The sequence below is a fragment of the Polypterus senegalus genome, chromosome 3 (genome assembly GCF_016835505.1).
Source record: "Polypterus senegalus isolate Bchr_013 chromosome 3, ASM1683550v1, whole genome shotgun sequence".
Taxonomy (NCBI): domain Eukaryota; kingdom Metazoa; phylum Chordata; class Cladistia; order Polypteriformes; family Polypteridae; genus Polypterus; species Polypterus senegalus.
Genome location: NC_053156.1, coordinates 178,719,470 through 178,734,927, shown reverse-complemented (window position 1 = coordinate 178,734,927; position 15,458 = coordinate 178,719,470). Strand labels below are relative to the sequence as shown.

Sequence of the window (15,458 nt, the reverse complement as noted above, 5' to 3'; positions counted from 1 at the left end):
TGATCTGTTTTATTCAGTTTCTACCAAGAGCTTTTAATCTTAGATGAGGTTCGGGATGTCCAAACCTTTCCAGCACAGTCTGACTCAAAAAACGGGCATCACTGCACAATTTGTAAGACCAAACTCATGTCTGTGTTTGGGGAAAAAAGACCCCAGGACATTTAAATTGACTCACTTGGAACAGTTGCATGTCACTAAACTTACAGGGAGCAAGTCAATCTTTCTTGACCAAGGCCATAACTAAACATATAGTTGGATTCACATATGAATAAGAGAATGTAAGTATTTATTTCCAAAAAATTATTCCTTGTTGATTAAACGTGTAGTACTGTAAGTGAATCAAAATCAAGTAAGATTAGAATATTTTAACTTCATTGGAATATGAAATACATAGAAGGTTATTCTTACATTTACAAAAGTTTCTTCTAGTTTATGAAGTTTGTTTTTTTTCAGATAAATATTTTATTCAATTACAGTCATCCTTTTTATATGAAAATTAGGATAATGACTGCAAAGTTTCCAAGAAGATAACCATAACACCATGTTAAATACTTGTATAACAGCATTCATGCAAGTTCTGTATTAGTTTAGTGAGATTTTCAACTCTGCACCATGAGTACCCCCTGTGGTAGCTTTCTTTTCGCCCAATTCATTAAAGGTAATTCCTACTTTTAAGTGCACTCCAAGTTGTATGACTTTATTTTGCTCTTGTTTTGCAGTATGCTGCACTACTTTCAAATATTCAGATTTCATATTTGTGTAGTTTGTTTTAATGTGAATTATCTTCACACCTGACAGCCTCTTGTTATAGTTACTTACACAATTAGAATTTCAGTAATTTGAGCCAGTGTTTAATTATCTTAAATTTATGCCTGGTTTTCTGTCATAAGTCTTAATGAAATAGTAGCTTCTCTTCTGTATGGCAAGCTGAATTAACATTTAGAGATATCTCAAAGTGCATTTTAAGATATTTGGAAATGTATTTGAATTGAATTGAAGATATCTGAAACTGCATATATTTCAAGATATTTGAAATGCATTTTATGATATCTCAAATATATTACAAGATATCTTGAAATGATACACTGTACATTTTGAGATATCTGAAATGCATTTCAAGATATCTCAAATGCAATTCGAGATATCATGAAATAAATTTGTGTGCATTTTGAGATATCTCAGATACGTTTCAAAATATCTTAAGATACATCTGCAAACATTTTAAGATATCTGAAATACATTACAAATACAAATCTTAAAATAACTTCCTGCAATTTCAATATATCACAAATACATTTTCTAATATCCCAAAATAACACATTTCAAGATATTTCAAATACCTTTTGAGGTATTTCAAGGTATTCAAGATATCTCAAAGCATCTCCCTGTCCAGTTTCAGATTTCTGAAATACACTTCAAGATACCTCAAAATCAATTCCTGCTAATTTTAAGATATCTCAAATATATTTCAAGATATCATATATTAAACAGGAAATCCCATTGAAAGAATAGGCAGTTTTACAGAAAGCGATTTTGAGATAACTTGAAATGCATTTAAGATATCTTACAATGCATGCAAGGTCATTTTAAGATATTTACAAGTTAATTTGGGATATCTTGAAATGCACGCACAGTTATTTTGAGATATATGAAAATGTATTTGAGATATTTTGAAATGCATTTGAGATATCTCAAAATTTACTGCAGAAATCTTAATATGTAAAGAAACATATTTTAATATATCTCAAAACAAGTTTCAGATATCCATCCATCCATCAATTATCCAACCCGCTATATCCTAACTACAGGGTCTGCTGGAGCCAATCCCAGCCAACACAGGGCACAAGGCAGGAAACAAACCCCGGGCAGGGTGCCAGCCAACCGCATGTGTCAGATATCTTTACATTTAAAAAGTTAATAGGTATATGGTACTGCACATTATTTTAGCCATACCAAATCTGAATAATCTATACTAATAAAAGGCAAAGCCCTCACTTACTCACTCACTCACTCACTGACTCATCACTAATTCTCCAACTTCCCGTGTGGGTGGAAGGCTGAAATTTGGCAGGTTCATTCCTTACAGCTTCCTTACAAAAGTTGGGCAGGTTTTATATTGAAATTCTACGCGTAATGGTCATAACTGGAAGCTGTTTTTCTCCATTTACTGTAATGGAGATGAGCTTGAACCCGTGGGGCGGAGTTTCGTGACATCATCACGCCTTCCACGTAATCACGCAGTACATAGAAAACCAGGAAGACCTCAAAAAGCGCTGAAGAAAACATGCATTATATAATTGAGAAGGCAGCGAAACAATAAGAAGCGAAGCGAAAGTGACATATACAACCATATTCATGAGTTCTGCTACTGAAACAAAGCACGATGTAAACCTACACTTTAAATTAAGTTCATAGACAGGCTGCCGCTGGCGTTTGTAATTTAGTGCCTGCCCATATAAGGCCGTCCGTCAGCGCAATCCAATAGCAAACTGCCACGGGTAAATATTCACGGGTGAAGGACTGTGCTTATGGAGAGGAAGATGGGATGGTCAGGGTGGTGTTTGACACAAACTCAGCGAAACTGCGAGAGAAAGTTTTAAGTGCCAGGACTAAGGTAACATTAAATACAGCCATGGACATAGCACGAGATGGCACCAGCACAGCTGGGAACCTTCGATGCATGTACACCGAACGGCTGACTTGAACTGACGCAGTGCACAGATAAAAAGCAACAGTTCCAAAGAGCGCTGAACAAAACCAATTACACAATTGAAAAGGCAGCAAAAATATGAAGCGCCTGATACATACAAGCATATTCATAAATCCAGCTACTGCGGAAACAAAGCACACGTTGGAAAAAGTCAATGTCCCGCTAAAGGAAGACAGTGTAAAAACCCGTGCATGCAGTGTGTCAGGTCTCAGATAAAGAAGAAGACGAGCTGTTTATTGATGCAGTAAGAAACGAATCGATGAATGAAACCTGTCATCTTTACAACGATTGACAAACACGGAATGTAACTTGAACACAACACATCCTACAAATACGAACCTGATTGAAAGAAATAATGATAATCAAATCCTTGATGACAGCAACACTCACAAAACAAATACTGTATATTGACAGTCATGTTACGCTATTTTTAAAATGTTCCCTTTTCTTTTCTAGCTTTTTAACACACTACTTCTCGCTGCGATACGCTGGTATATATATATGTATATATATATATCCCGATCTACATACTCGAATAATGGATACTTTATTCGCCATCAATGATTGTTTTGGTAAAGCCATACTCAGTGTATTCATTAGATGAACGGTAAAAAGTAAGAGCGAGGGAGGATGACTTATTGAGGCATGCAGGCTGTAGTCTTGCGCCAACTCTATCTGAATTTGCGATCACATTTGAAAAATATATCTTTTCAAGTTCTATTTAGTCCATATGTGTCAAACTCAAGGGCCGGGCCACATCCGCCCGGCGTAATTATATCCGCCCGAGATCATTTTATATACTGTATTATTGTTATTAAAGCCCGGTATATGAAGCGCTGGTAACACAATAAACTACAGATCCCATAATGCAGCGCTTCAGCTGCCTTGCCAACACTTACGCGTTAATCAAGTCTACCTTATGATGCTGCAAGTTATTTGAAGCTAGCTCACACGATGCTGAAGAGAAAAGTTGATTCTGAAAATAGAGCCTTTAAAACCGATGGGAGGCTGAGTATATGTTTACTGAACCCGTGTGTCTCATTTGTGGAGCTAATGTGGCTGTAATTACAGAATTTAATCTAAGACGGCACTATGAGACAAAACATCAGGGTAACCTGAAAGACCTGAATGCAATGCAGAAGATACAGAAAGCAGAAGAATTAAATAAGAATCTGACACTTCAGCGGACGCTTTACCCGTGCACAATCACAAAGTGATTTCAAGTGAAGCTGCTTTTATGGGAGACACAAATGCACCAGTTCACCTTGCCCCACTTTCCCTGTTGCCAAGTAATGTTAAACCAAGTCGTCACTACGGTGTTCCCAAATACGCACTTTGCTGATAAACTGAGCGCACTGAGTTTGCACGGCGCTTTGGTGACTTTGAAGAACAAAAAGTCCGTCTACATGCGGCTCGAACCTTGTGCATGTTTGGTAGCACATATCTGTGTGAGAAGCTCTTCTCAGTGATAAAGACTAACAAAACAGCACACAGGAGTCGCCTCACTGATGAGCACCTGCAATCCATCCTGAGAATCTCCACAACACAGAACCTCACACCAAACAGAAACGAACCTGTTGCCAAAAAGATGCCAGGCGTCCAGCTCTAAAATGACATATGAGCAAAGACAACTGAATGATTTGATTTGTTATTGCTGAAAGGAACACATTTTATTTATATTTCCAGGTTTTGTTATGCAGCATGTTCATATTTGAATTTGTATAATTTTGACAGGATATATTTTTATGGAGAGCAAAATCTTTTGGGATATTTAAAATCTAAGTTTATTTTTATATAAAATTACATAAGAGTAAAAAATTTGAATGTTTGTTCTTTTAACGCTTACTTTATTTCTAACTTGTATAATTTAGACAGGATATATTTTTATGGAGAGCAAAATATTATAAGTTGTTTAAGGTTTGAGTTGATTTATTCAGAATAATATTCCTGTCTGTTTTACCATTCCTACCAAAGATATTTCTGTCGACTAAATAAAAATTCCTTCTATTTAAAATTTAAAAAGAACTTGAACAAATACGATAGTTCATAATATCCACGCAGACTTGCACGTAAGAGCGGGAGTCATCCGTTTTAACAAGCAGCGTATTGCACTGATACGAAATAGCTGTGTGTGTATATATGTAGATATGTATGTATATGTATATATATGTTTATATATGTGTGTGTGTATGTATATATATATATATATATGTATTTGTGTGTATATATGTGTGTGTATGTATGTATGTGTGTATGTATTTATGTGTGTGTGTATATGTATGTGTGTATATATGTAGATATATATATATGTATGTATATATGTGTATATGTATAGATATGTATATATATATATATATGTGTGTGTGTGTGTATATATATATATATATATATATGACAACAACACTCATCACTCACAACAGTGACAAAACAATTACATTGACAATCATGTTACGTTATTTTCAAAATGTTTCCTTTTCTTTTTCATTGCTTCTTTAACACACTACTTCTCCGCTGCGAAGCGCGGGTATTTTTCTAGTACAGTATATAATATAAAGTAAAAAACAAATTCTGTGATATAGGCAGCACTACTGCAATAAATGTGCGAATGATGTAACGTTAATTCTGGTTAATTTTAAACTGCATGCCCGCTTGCCTTATTATGTCTGCTAACACATTAGCACAATTATTAATGCAAAAGCAATTCAGTCCATTTTACATCATACTGAGAAGTTTTGTATTAGGTATGAAATAAACGTAAAATGCTAAAGTTCTCCTGACCTTCACTGTATTGATAACAGCTGTCAAGGTTTTGTATTGGTTATCTTACAGCTGCTTATTTTGTATGCAGTAACATCTCAGATATTGCAACTACATTATAATAGCAAATCCGTTAAATATTTCACTACACTATTGTGTAATCTTCACCCATGTATAAATTTTTATTTCTAGCATTTGGCTAATTGATCAGCTGCTCTTTTTTTTAGCACCTCTCCATTTATCATTCAATTTTCTTAACCAACTTATCCAGTTCAGTATCACCAAATGCAGTTCTGGCAGCTTCACAAGCAAACAGGAGTCAGCCCTGGATGGACCTCAGCCCATTGCATTGCACAATCGCATACACACTCACTCATATCAGACCAATTTAGTGTCATTAACCCCAAGATTCTATCACCTTGAAGTACAGCTTCATTTTCATCCCTTTGAGTGTTAATATTTTTAATAATAAAGTAAAGGTGATATGAAGATGATTAGTGTTCTGATAAAACAGCTCTGTCTTATTTTTTTTTCTATCACAGTATTTTTTGAATTGGTAGTCTATTCAAAAAGAACATTTTTGTAGAAAATGGTTTATAAAATATGTTATGAATGATAAGAAGTCTATGATTATAGACTCATTGGCAGTATATAATGTTGACCTGTTTTCATTAAGTGGATATGTTTCCTTAACAGGGACAACAGATGTGGAGAGCAAGCCTGATTTAAAGAATGAAGATCCCATGTCGGAAATTAGTTCTCCCAGAAAAGACTCCTCTACCCAAACTCCTCAAGAGCCAAATGCAATTAGAACTGTTAAAACTAAGAATAACATAGTTTGTAAGCCCTCTAGAAAAAAGACCCAGAAAAAACAAGTTCCACAGCAAGGCAAAGAAAACAAACACCCCTTTGTGTTGTATGGCTGGGCAGAAAAAAAGCCAGAGACTGGGAATAAGAAAACATATAATGTCCGGCCTTCCACTTCAACAACAGAGGTACAATGGAAATATTTTTCCTAATATGGTAATGAGTAGACATGAATCTTTTAGCTGTATGCAAAATTGTGTGACAGGTGTAGGATGCAAAGTTTGAAAAAAAATGTTACTGTGGAGAGCTTGGTATATAGTATTGTTTCTATCTTGAATTAAATAAATAATCATTAATGCACCATGTGTGCCAGGTTATACTGTTTTATCAGAATGAATACCCTGCAGACAAAAGTTAGTCTGAACCTGCTTATGACAAGGCACAGTAACATTTACAACATTTACAACTATCTCAGAGTGAACTTCAGATACCTTTAAATGCAGCTCACTTTTTAAGGTATGTGAAACTTGTTTTAAAGGGTATCTCGAAATGTGTTCATTTTGATTTTAACATTGTAATTTAAATTGTAATTTATTTTGAAATATCAATATATCTCAAATACATTTTCAGACAGTTTAAATGGACCTTTCTTGCATTTTAAGATATCTGAATCCTGTAAAACTTCTTCTTTTAATGGCACTTCTTGTCTGTTTTAAGATATTTTGAAATGAATAGAAATAGAATAGAAAGTTTTTTGAGATATCCTGAAATGTGTTTCAAATATCTCAAAATAGACGGGAAACTATTTTGAGGTGTCTGGAAATGTATTTGAGATATTTTAAATTATATTGTAGATATCTGAAAGTGATTTTCAGATACCTTAAAATAAGTTAATGTTTAAGATAGCTTGAAATACAGTTTTAGATATTTGAAATGGACAAGACACACACTTCAACATATCAAGAAATCCATCCATCCATCCATTATCCAACCTGCTATATCCTAACTACAGGGTTACGGGGGTCTGTTGGAGCCAATCCCAGCCAACACAGGGCGCAAGGCAGGAAACAAACCCCGGGCAGGGCACACACACACCAAGCACACACTAGGGACAATTTGGGATCACCAACTCACCTAACTTGCATGTCTTTGGACTGTGGGAGGAAACCAGAGTACCCCCACGCAGACACGAGGAGAACATGCAAACTCCACACAGGGAGGACCCGAGAAGCGAACCCAGGTCTCCTAACTGCGAGGCAGCAGCGCAACCCACTGCACCACCGTCCCGCCATATCAAGAAATAACTCTGAGATATCTAAAAATCAGTTTCAGATATGTGAAACATGAGCAAATATGAAAATATCTGAAAAAAATTTATTTTATCTTGACTATATTTCCAGATATCTTACATTAGCATCAGGACCATTATGAGATATCTGAAATGCATTATAAGACATATCAAATATATTTCATACATAGCTTCCTATCTGTTTTAAATTATCTGAAATGCACTTCAAAATATCTCAAAAATATCTCCTGTTCGTTTTGAGATTTTACAAATTAATTTCAACACAACTTAAAATAGACAGGAAATACCAATGAAAGACAATTTCACAGAAAGTCATTCTGAGTAATCTGGAATTGCATCTCAAATATTTAAAATGCCTAAAGACATAATTTAAGATTATCTTGAAATGTATTTGGGTTATCTTAAAATGAATTTAAAATATTTTGAAATAGACTATTTTCAGATGTTTATGATTCATTTTTAAGTATCATAAATACATTTCTAGATTATCTTAAATTGCATTTTAGGATATCTCTTAATGTTTAATCAGCCTTTCATACACAATAAAGCCAAAATTGCGAGCACAGGAAGTTAGAGCCTCTCTTGGCATTATTATACAACAGGCTGGTTAAAATGTGTTTTATAAACAAAAATGTAGTTTATTTCATTATAGCTAAACTTTGCCATTTATTACTGCAAAAATAGTATATGTTATTAGAAATAATATATCAAAACCAATTTATCTACAGCAGGTTAGGTGCATTGGCAATCCTAAATTGTCCCTAGTGTGTGCTTGGTGTGTGTGTCCTGCAGTGGGCTGGCACCCTGCCTGGGATTTGTTACTGCCTTGCAACCTGTGTTGGCTGGGATTGGCTCCAGCAGACCCCCGTAACCCTGTAGTTAGGATATAGCAGGTTGCATAATGGATGGATGGATGGATGGATAGTTCTGCTTCCTTTTCTTGTTTCTTTGTAAACAGTGCCACATGTGTAAGTGGCTATTCTAATGTACAGTAGCTTAGAATGTGTCTCTTCCTGTTTTCTTCAGATTCATAATTCAGCTTTAAGAGCGAAAATGCGAAGAGAAGTTGAGAAGAAACTGAAAGCACTAGAGAATCCACAAACTCATTTAAACTATCTACAATGGAGACCTTCCAAGGCAGAAAATCCATGGATCACTGAGTATATGCGATGCTTTTCTGCATAATCTTTTTGAAAAGGCATTACTCATAAAATAAAAATTAACCAGCTGGGATGTAACATGTGGACCATATTAATAACATTGCTCTGTCCTGGTATTCGCTGTGAAGCACAGGAACACTTACCTCAAGTGTAATTCAAATTATTTACTGGAAAATGATTTGCAGATATTACTTTGCAAAAAGACACAATAAATACAGAACTGTTTGTATAGTGTGTTTTTACAACAAACAAAAAAAATAATTTTCTACTTTTTTACTGTTTTTCACATAAACAGCTAAAGCTGTTCAAATATATATGATTTCAGGAGTGTTGTACATGTTGAACCTGTTTAATGTTAAAATGTGTTAACATTTTTTAAAAAAAAACAAAACTTGTGTATCTCTATTTATTTATTTTTTTTTCTTTGCTTATTTAGGCCAAAAATTCATAAAAAGTGTAAAACAAAAAAATGAACAAAAAATGATTTATTAATTTCCTCCAATTATTGTTTTCCATTCTAAAAGTATGCTTATTATGTTAAACCACAGCTCTGTTGCTTAAATGTATTCTACGGTGAAATGTTGTTCTATCAAAAGTTTTCAACTTTCTCCCTGCATTTTGTGTTACAGAAGTATTATTTGCAGAGGGTTGGTGATAGTCATGTGTGGTTGTCTGTTCTTCAAGTTATTTGAAGGGGAAATTGGCTGCTGTTCATTCCACACATTTTTTTCTCTGGGACACAAATAGGCCTGTGGAATCAGAGTTGGAGTTGTGGAGTCGGAGTGACAAAATTCTTAACCCACCTCAACTCCAGCCCTTGAAGTCTCAAATACTTTAGTAACTCTGCCTGTGACATACAGTATGCTGGTTTTTAGTGGCTAACACTCTAATAAAAACATACCAGTATGTCAAGTGCAAATGTAATTTGCTTCAAAATGAATTCCTTTACAAGAGTGTTGATACCAGCACCAAACTAGGTAAAAGTGGCTGCAGTGGTTACACAGAGAATGCCTTGTGATTTGACCTGTGCATCTCCAGCAAGACAAGCAAGCAAGCAAAGTTATGGAATAACCCTGACTGGCTGGGCAGCTACTAGGTGTAAGGATATCATATGCACATGGCTATGTGGATAAAAAAAATGACATATGCAGATGAAGGTTTGGGACTCCAACCGGGAGTACACTGTTTAATTAGAAAAAACATTAACAAAAAATGGAAATAATAGACAGAACACAAATCAATAGCTCTTTCTGCTCTATCAAGTTATAGTATCAAGTGTTGGTGCCTCTTGTGGGGAAAAAATATGAAGCACAAGTGCTCTTCTAGTCTAATGATGCTCTGCTTAATGACACCTGAGGAGTGTCTTCTGGTTGGTTTACTTTCGACCCCCCCAACCACCCCCCAATGCCTGATTAAAAATAATTTTAAATCTGTTAACAGCCGGTTTTTATTTTAGTAAAAACAGCTCTTATGATTTTCACAGGCATGTTAAATATGGATTGCTTCAGAAAGTGTTTACCAGCTTCAGAATATCTTTACGTACAAGTTCAACATAATTCACTGTTTTTCTTTTCCTGTTGAATGCTAGAAGGAGCACATCCTTCTTCTGTCTGAGACACTAATTGCTTTGACCAGAGAGCATTAGTCACAGCTCACAGAGTTAAGTTCATTTCTATCTAAATCTAAAACCAATGATAACCTGCTCCAAATGCCTGACTTCCTTGTCTTTTTTTACTGTGCTACACTGGCTGCTTTTCGTTGATCTTTGCACATCTATCCATTCCATTTTCTCCATATGCTTTGAATATCTGGTGCTAGGAACTAATATCATAAACGGTAATATGATTGGATTTTAATCAATAAGCAATATATGCTTATTTTGTTAACATCCAAACCAAATATATTTGTTGGTGTTTTGCTACAACATACATAATTTGTTATCCTGCATTTCTCAATGATGTGTGCCAATTCTTGCCTGCATGAGAGTGAAAATGTGCCATACCTACAAATTTAATATTGGATCCTGCAGAATCACCATATGTATTCACAGTACTAAATGAACAAATCATAAAAGCAATGTCTTCTAACAAAGGTTCAGTTACCTACCTTAGAAACTGTACTATATTCTTATATAATATACTACCGTGGTTGTTCGTTTGTCTGTCCAGGATTTTAAATCACCTGTAGCTCGCAAACCGTTTGAACTATTGACCTGAAATTTGCTACATATATACTACGTAATGTCTACTATCCACTTTCGGGGTGATGATTAATTAAAATGATTATTTTTATTTTATTTTGTTGTAGAATCAACTCTCGGCAGCAGCCATGCGGCGCATGCGTATGGGCGCCGTTCTCATTCCCTACCACCTTCGCCATCACGTCCCCTACCTCTTTATATCTTAAATCATTCTTGAGGCAGATTAAAGACTTAAGTGCCAGCTTAAGTAAAAAACGTACTAAGTAACTGCAACACAAACACTGATTTAATCAGTTTTAACGCGAAAAGGTGCCGACGAAACAAGAGCTGCACAGGAAGCAGCAAGCACATCAACCTCTGAGCAAACAAATGCTAAACATACAGAGAAAGAGTCTGAAAACTAGGAATGCTCGAGTCAAGTGTATTCACTGCATGTTATCGTGTAGTGCGCTATTACTGGTACGATATAATCGAAGAAAGTCTAGGTTGGGCTGTTTAACATTTGTGGGTCTCAGGTCAGAAGCTTTTTGCTCCTTAGTTCACACAATGTTAAACTGCTGTCTTTCTCTCTTTGAATGTTTGTTTTAAGTCTAAATATTTTTTAAATCACAGTAATCATTACTTTCTGTCTAGCTTACCTACCATCTCTCAGATGCTGCCATTATGCTGCCATAATGTGATCTGGCTAGCTGTTACAGGAGTGAATACTTAAAATGGACTTCTGTTTAGAATGCATTACTCATACATATTTAAGACAAGATTAAAAAAATAAAACAACGTTAGATTTGTGCATGCATTGGTATGGTCATCTGTTTTATTCCATCAGCTTAAATGCCACCAAACGGCACATTGTTGACAAATAAAGTATTTTACATGAATTCAAAAACAACAGAAGCAAAAAACACCAGCCAATAAAGACAACAAACCAGAAAGGTAAGAAATGATACTTCTAGTACTGTACTTTAATAGCCTTCCAATGTCTTTGAATAGCTGGAGATTTAAATATGGTGTTACAAAATTTGTTGACTAGGCTAATGCCAATATGGAGTTCTTGCACTTTGTGTACTGCCAAACGAGATGTTTGCAGTCTAGATATGGCTGACATGTTGAAGTGATGTCAGGGTAACTGAGCCTTCTATTAAAGTGGTAGTGTCTAGGGGTTCATTTATTAAAGCATACACTGACACTGAGTGATGTTTTTAGCGTGTTTGTAGACTGAGCAGCAATAAGATAAAGTTATACTCTGTAATCTTTACTAAAGGGTGTCTAAGTAAAAATACATTTAGACCTTCATGCTGTCATTTTTCTTACTGATTTGATAGACAAAGTGTTGGTACCTGCAAGTAAGAGTTTTGTACAATATTTAAGCCTATACTCATCTTGATTACTATTATATTTTTAATAAGAACTTCTGAATACAACCACAATTAATAATTGTGAAGTTAGCTATCAGTGTATATGCATTTGTCAACCATATGTAGTAAAATCCATTAATTAATGTATTTGTTAATTTTTCAGGCCTACTTATTCCAATGCATGTTTGTGAAGGCTAGATCCTAGTCCTGTTGCAGTTCATGGAAGTCATAAACCAGTCTTGTAAGGAGAAAATGTCGAGGTAATCTACAGTATTTTATAATTTCCTGTTATACTCAGGAATTCAGAACTCTTAATACCATTACTTCTCAGTACTTTTATTCCAGAAGAAGCTCGCTTAACATAGTGTAACTGTGTTCAATGTGAATTTTAAACCTTTTATGGTGTAGTGATGGCAAATCCTACACACTTGCTAGCCGTGCAAACTACAGCAGAGCTTCTTGAGGACTGCCTGTTACGCTGCTTGTATTTGGTTTGCATCTACGATAACAATGACAGGGCTAGACCTTTGTTTCTGCTAACAAGTTGCACAATCAAGTTTTGATTGCCTTTTATATAATGTTTCTTCTTTATCTAAACTAGCAAAACCGTACCAACATGTTTCAGCATTGTCTACTGATACGCATTTAACCAATTTGCTGTGTAACTGATCGACAGTTTTCGCGTTAATTCGTTTGACTTCATCGTTTCTTGGTGCTAGGATTACCCTTGTACTCATTTCATCCATCCATCCATCCTCTTCCGCTTATCCGAGGTCGGGTCGCGGGGGCAGCAGCTTAAGCAGAGAGGCCCAGACTTCCCTCTCCCCAGCCACTTCTTCCAGCTCTTCCGGGAGAATCCCAAGGCGTTCCCAGGCCAGCCGGGAGACATAGTCCCTCCAGCGTGTCCTGGGTCTTCCCCGGGGCCTCCTCCCGGTTGGACGTGCCAGAACACCTCACCAGGGAGGCGTCCAGGAGGCATCCTGATCAGATGCCCGAGCCACCTCATCTGACTCCTCTCGATGCGGAGGAGCAGCGGCTCTACTCTGAGCCCCTCCCGGATGACTGAGCTTCTCACCCTATCTTTAAGGGAAAGCCCAGACACCCTGCGGAGGAAACTCATTTCAGCCGCTTGTATTCGCGATCTCGTTCTTTCGGTCACTACCCATAGCTCATGACCATGAGGGTAGGAGCGTAGATCGACTGGTAAATTGAGAGCTTTGCCTTACGGCTCAGCTCCTTTTTCACCACGACAGACCGATGCAGAGCCCTCATCACTGTCTTGTACTCATTTCTTCCTTTGATAACTCTTCTGGATGAAATTCTTCAATATGATTTGGACATAATAATTCTTCTTTTATTGGGAACGTAAAGTGAGGAAAGCATAAAAATTTAAAACATAAAAGAGCTGAGAGCGCAGGAACTCTGTCTGACAAAAGCATTCACAGCAATGAGAGGTGAGAGGAGACCATGGGCATGGGCTGTTAACCAGAAATGGTTGAAAGGAGGGTGGGACCCCGTCTACCACCTTGAAAAAATCTCTTGCCAATAGTCTTGTCTTGTCTCAATATTTTCTTTTATAACAGAGAGATGTTTCTTCTGTATCAAACGATAAGAGATAAACTAGTAAAACCATACCAACAATTCATCCCTATTTTTTAATATTTCTTTAGAGTAGGAAAAAAAGAAACAAGGTTCAACAAGGTAATGGTGGGTACTCCATGCTTTTAGGCATTTTTATTGATTATAAAAAATTTGTACCTATATGAGTTTGATCTTCTCAGGAATCGTGTCATGCTAGGTTCATCATGGCTGTAACTAAGTCTTTAGTTATGTGATTTATATTTGCGTGCATTTTTATATTCTTACTGATTAACAGTTTTTTATCTTTATTGGTCAGTGTGAAGAGTACCCCATAACTATTAAAGTGTGACATTCAACACTAAAAAAAAATGGCTGTCATGTGTCAGCAAGGCTGTGTTCCCTGGCTTCTGTTTATTTTCCTTTTTTGTGTCTTTTTTGTTTATTTTAAAGTATAGAATTTCATATGATTATTGTAATTATATTTTTTGTTAATATTGTGTTGTTTATTTATTATTATTTACTATATATGCACAATGAGTTCTTCTCCTATGTACCGTGTATTTTGTGGGTGGAACCCTAAGAGGCGGGACCACCCTCAGCCTGCAGAGTGAATCCTTCAATGATTCGTTGTTGTTTCATTAAGTGCATTGCTTCGTAATTATTGAATTTTCTGGTTTCTAAATTTTTGCTTCTTATACATCATTTGGATTGTGCATTGAGACTTTTTGCTTATTTATTTATTTGCATTTTTACAACCTTTTGTGCTCCTTGCATTTCTAGAAGTACAGTAAATATCTTCATTTATAAAGATTCTGCTCTCGGTCTAGTTCTTCCTATCCAAAGCTTTTACAGCTCCTTTCCCTAGAAGGACATTTTTGTGTATATGTAGATTTTTGGAATACAAATGAGATTGTTTGGAACTTTGAAAGCCAGTGCCTCATTTTAAGCCTGAGTGGGCTGAAGCCTCCTCTGGAGAGAGAAGGCCAAACTCTGTCTGGTGAGGCCAATTTCAGGCTGAATCGGAAGGCCTGGTGTGGCTTATGAAACTTTCAGGAGGTCTGATACCCTTTTCACTATTGAAGTGCCCTAGTCACCTCCTATTAATGGGCAGATGTTACTGAGTTTCAATTGCATGTTTATTTTAATTTTAATTTACAATTTATCTGTATAATGTAGTTATATAATGTATATTGTAGTGTTTGTAATGTACAAACACTTCTAACAAGATAAGCACCTACAGCTATAGTAGCTTGTCTCAAAATTAAAGAATTAAAAGGAACCAAAGCTCTTCTTGATCATAACAGATTTAAAACATGCAAAATACTCTTCCTATCTTGCCCCAATTATTATTCCATAATAATGGATGAAAACAGAAAAAAAACTTGTCAACTGTTTAGAACAGACTAATATAATATTTGTGAATTATAAACTGCTGTGCAAAATGCCTGGAATCATTAAATGTTTTGATTTATAAACTTCTTTAATGGTAGGGCAGATAGCGTAAGAGTCCAGATTTCAAAGTCACTTTTTAAACTTTTCCATTTTGGGTAAACATTACCATGTTGTCTTCGTCTTTTGG

General features: G+C 35.8%; 1 protein-coding gene across 1 annotated transcript in view; it reads left to right on the top strand.

Annotated features, from left to right (window-relative positions):
- The window catches only part of ccsapb (centriole, cilia and spindle-associated protein b), a 34,636-nt gene extending 25,488 nt beyond the window's left edge, over window positions 1-9,148 (top strand). Inside the window, exons 2-3 of the mRNA XM_039748250.1 lie at window positions 6,164-6,462; window positions 8,610-9,148. Of these exons, the coding sequence (XP_039604184.1) occupies window positions 6,164-6,462; window positions 8,610-8,768 (458 nt within the window). The 3' untranslated portion in view covers window positions 8,769-9,148. The remainder of the gene's footprint in view (window positions 1-6,163; window positions 6,463-8,609) is intronic.
- The last annotated feature ends 6,310 nt before the right edge of the window (window positions 9,149-15,458 follow it).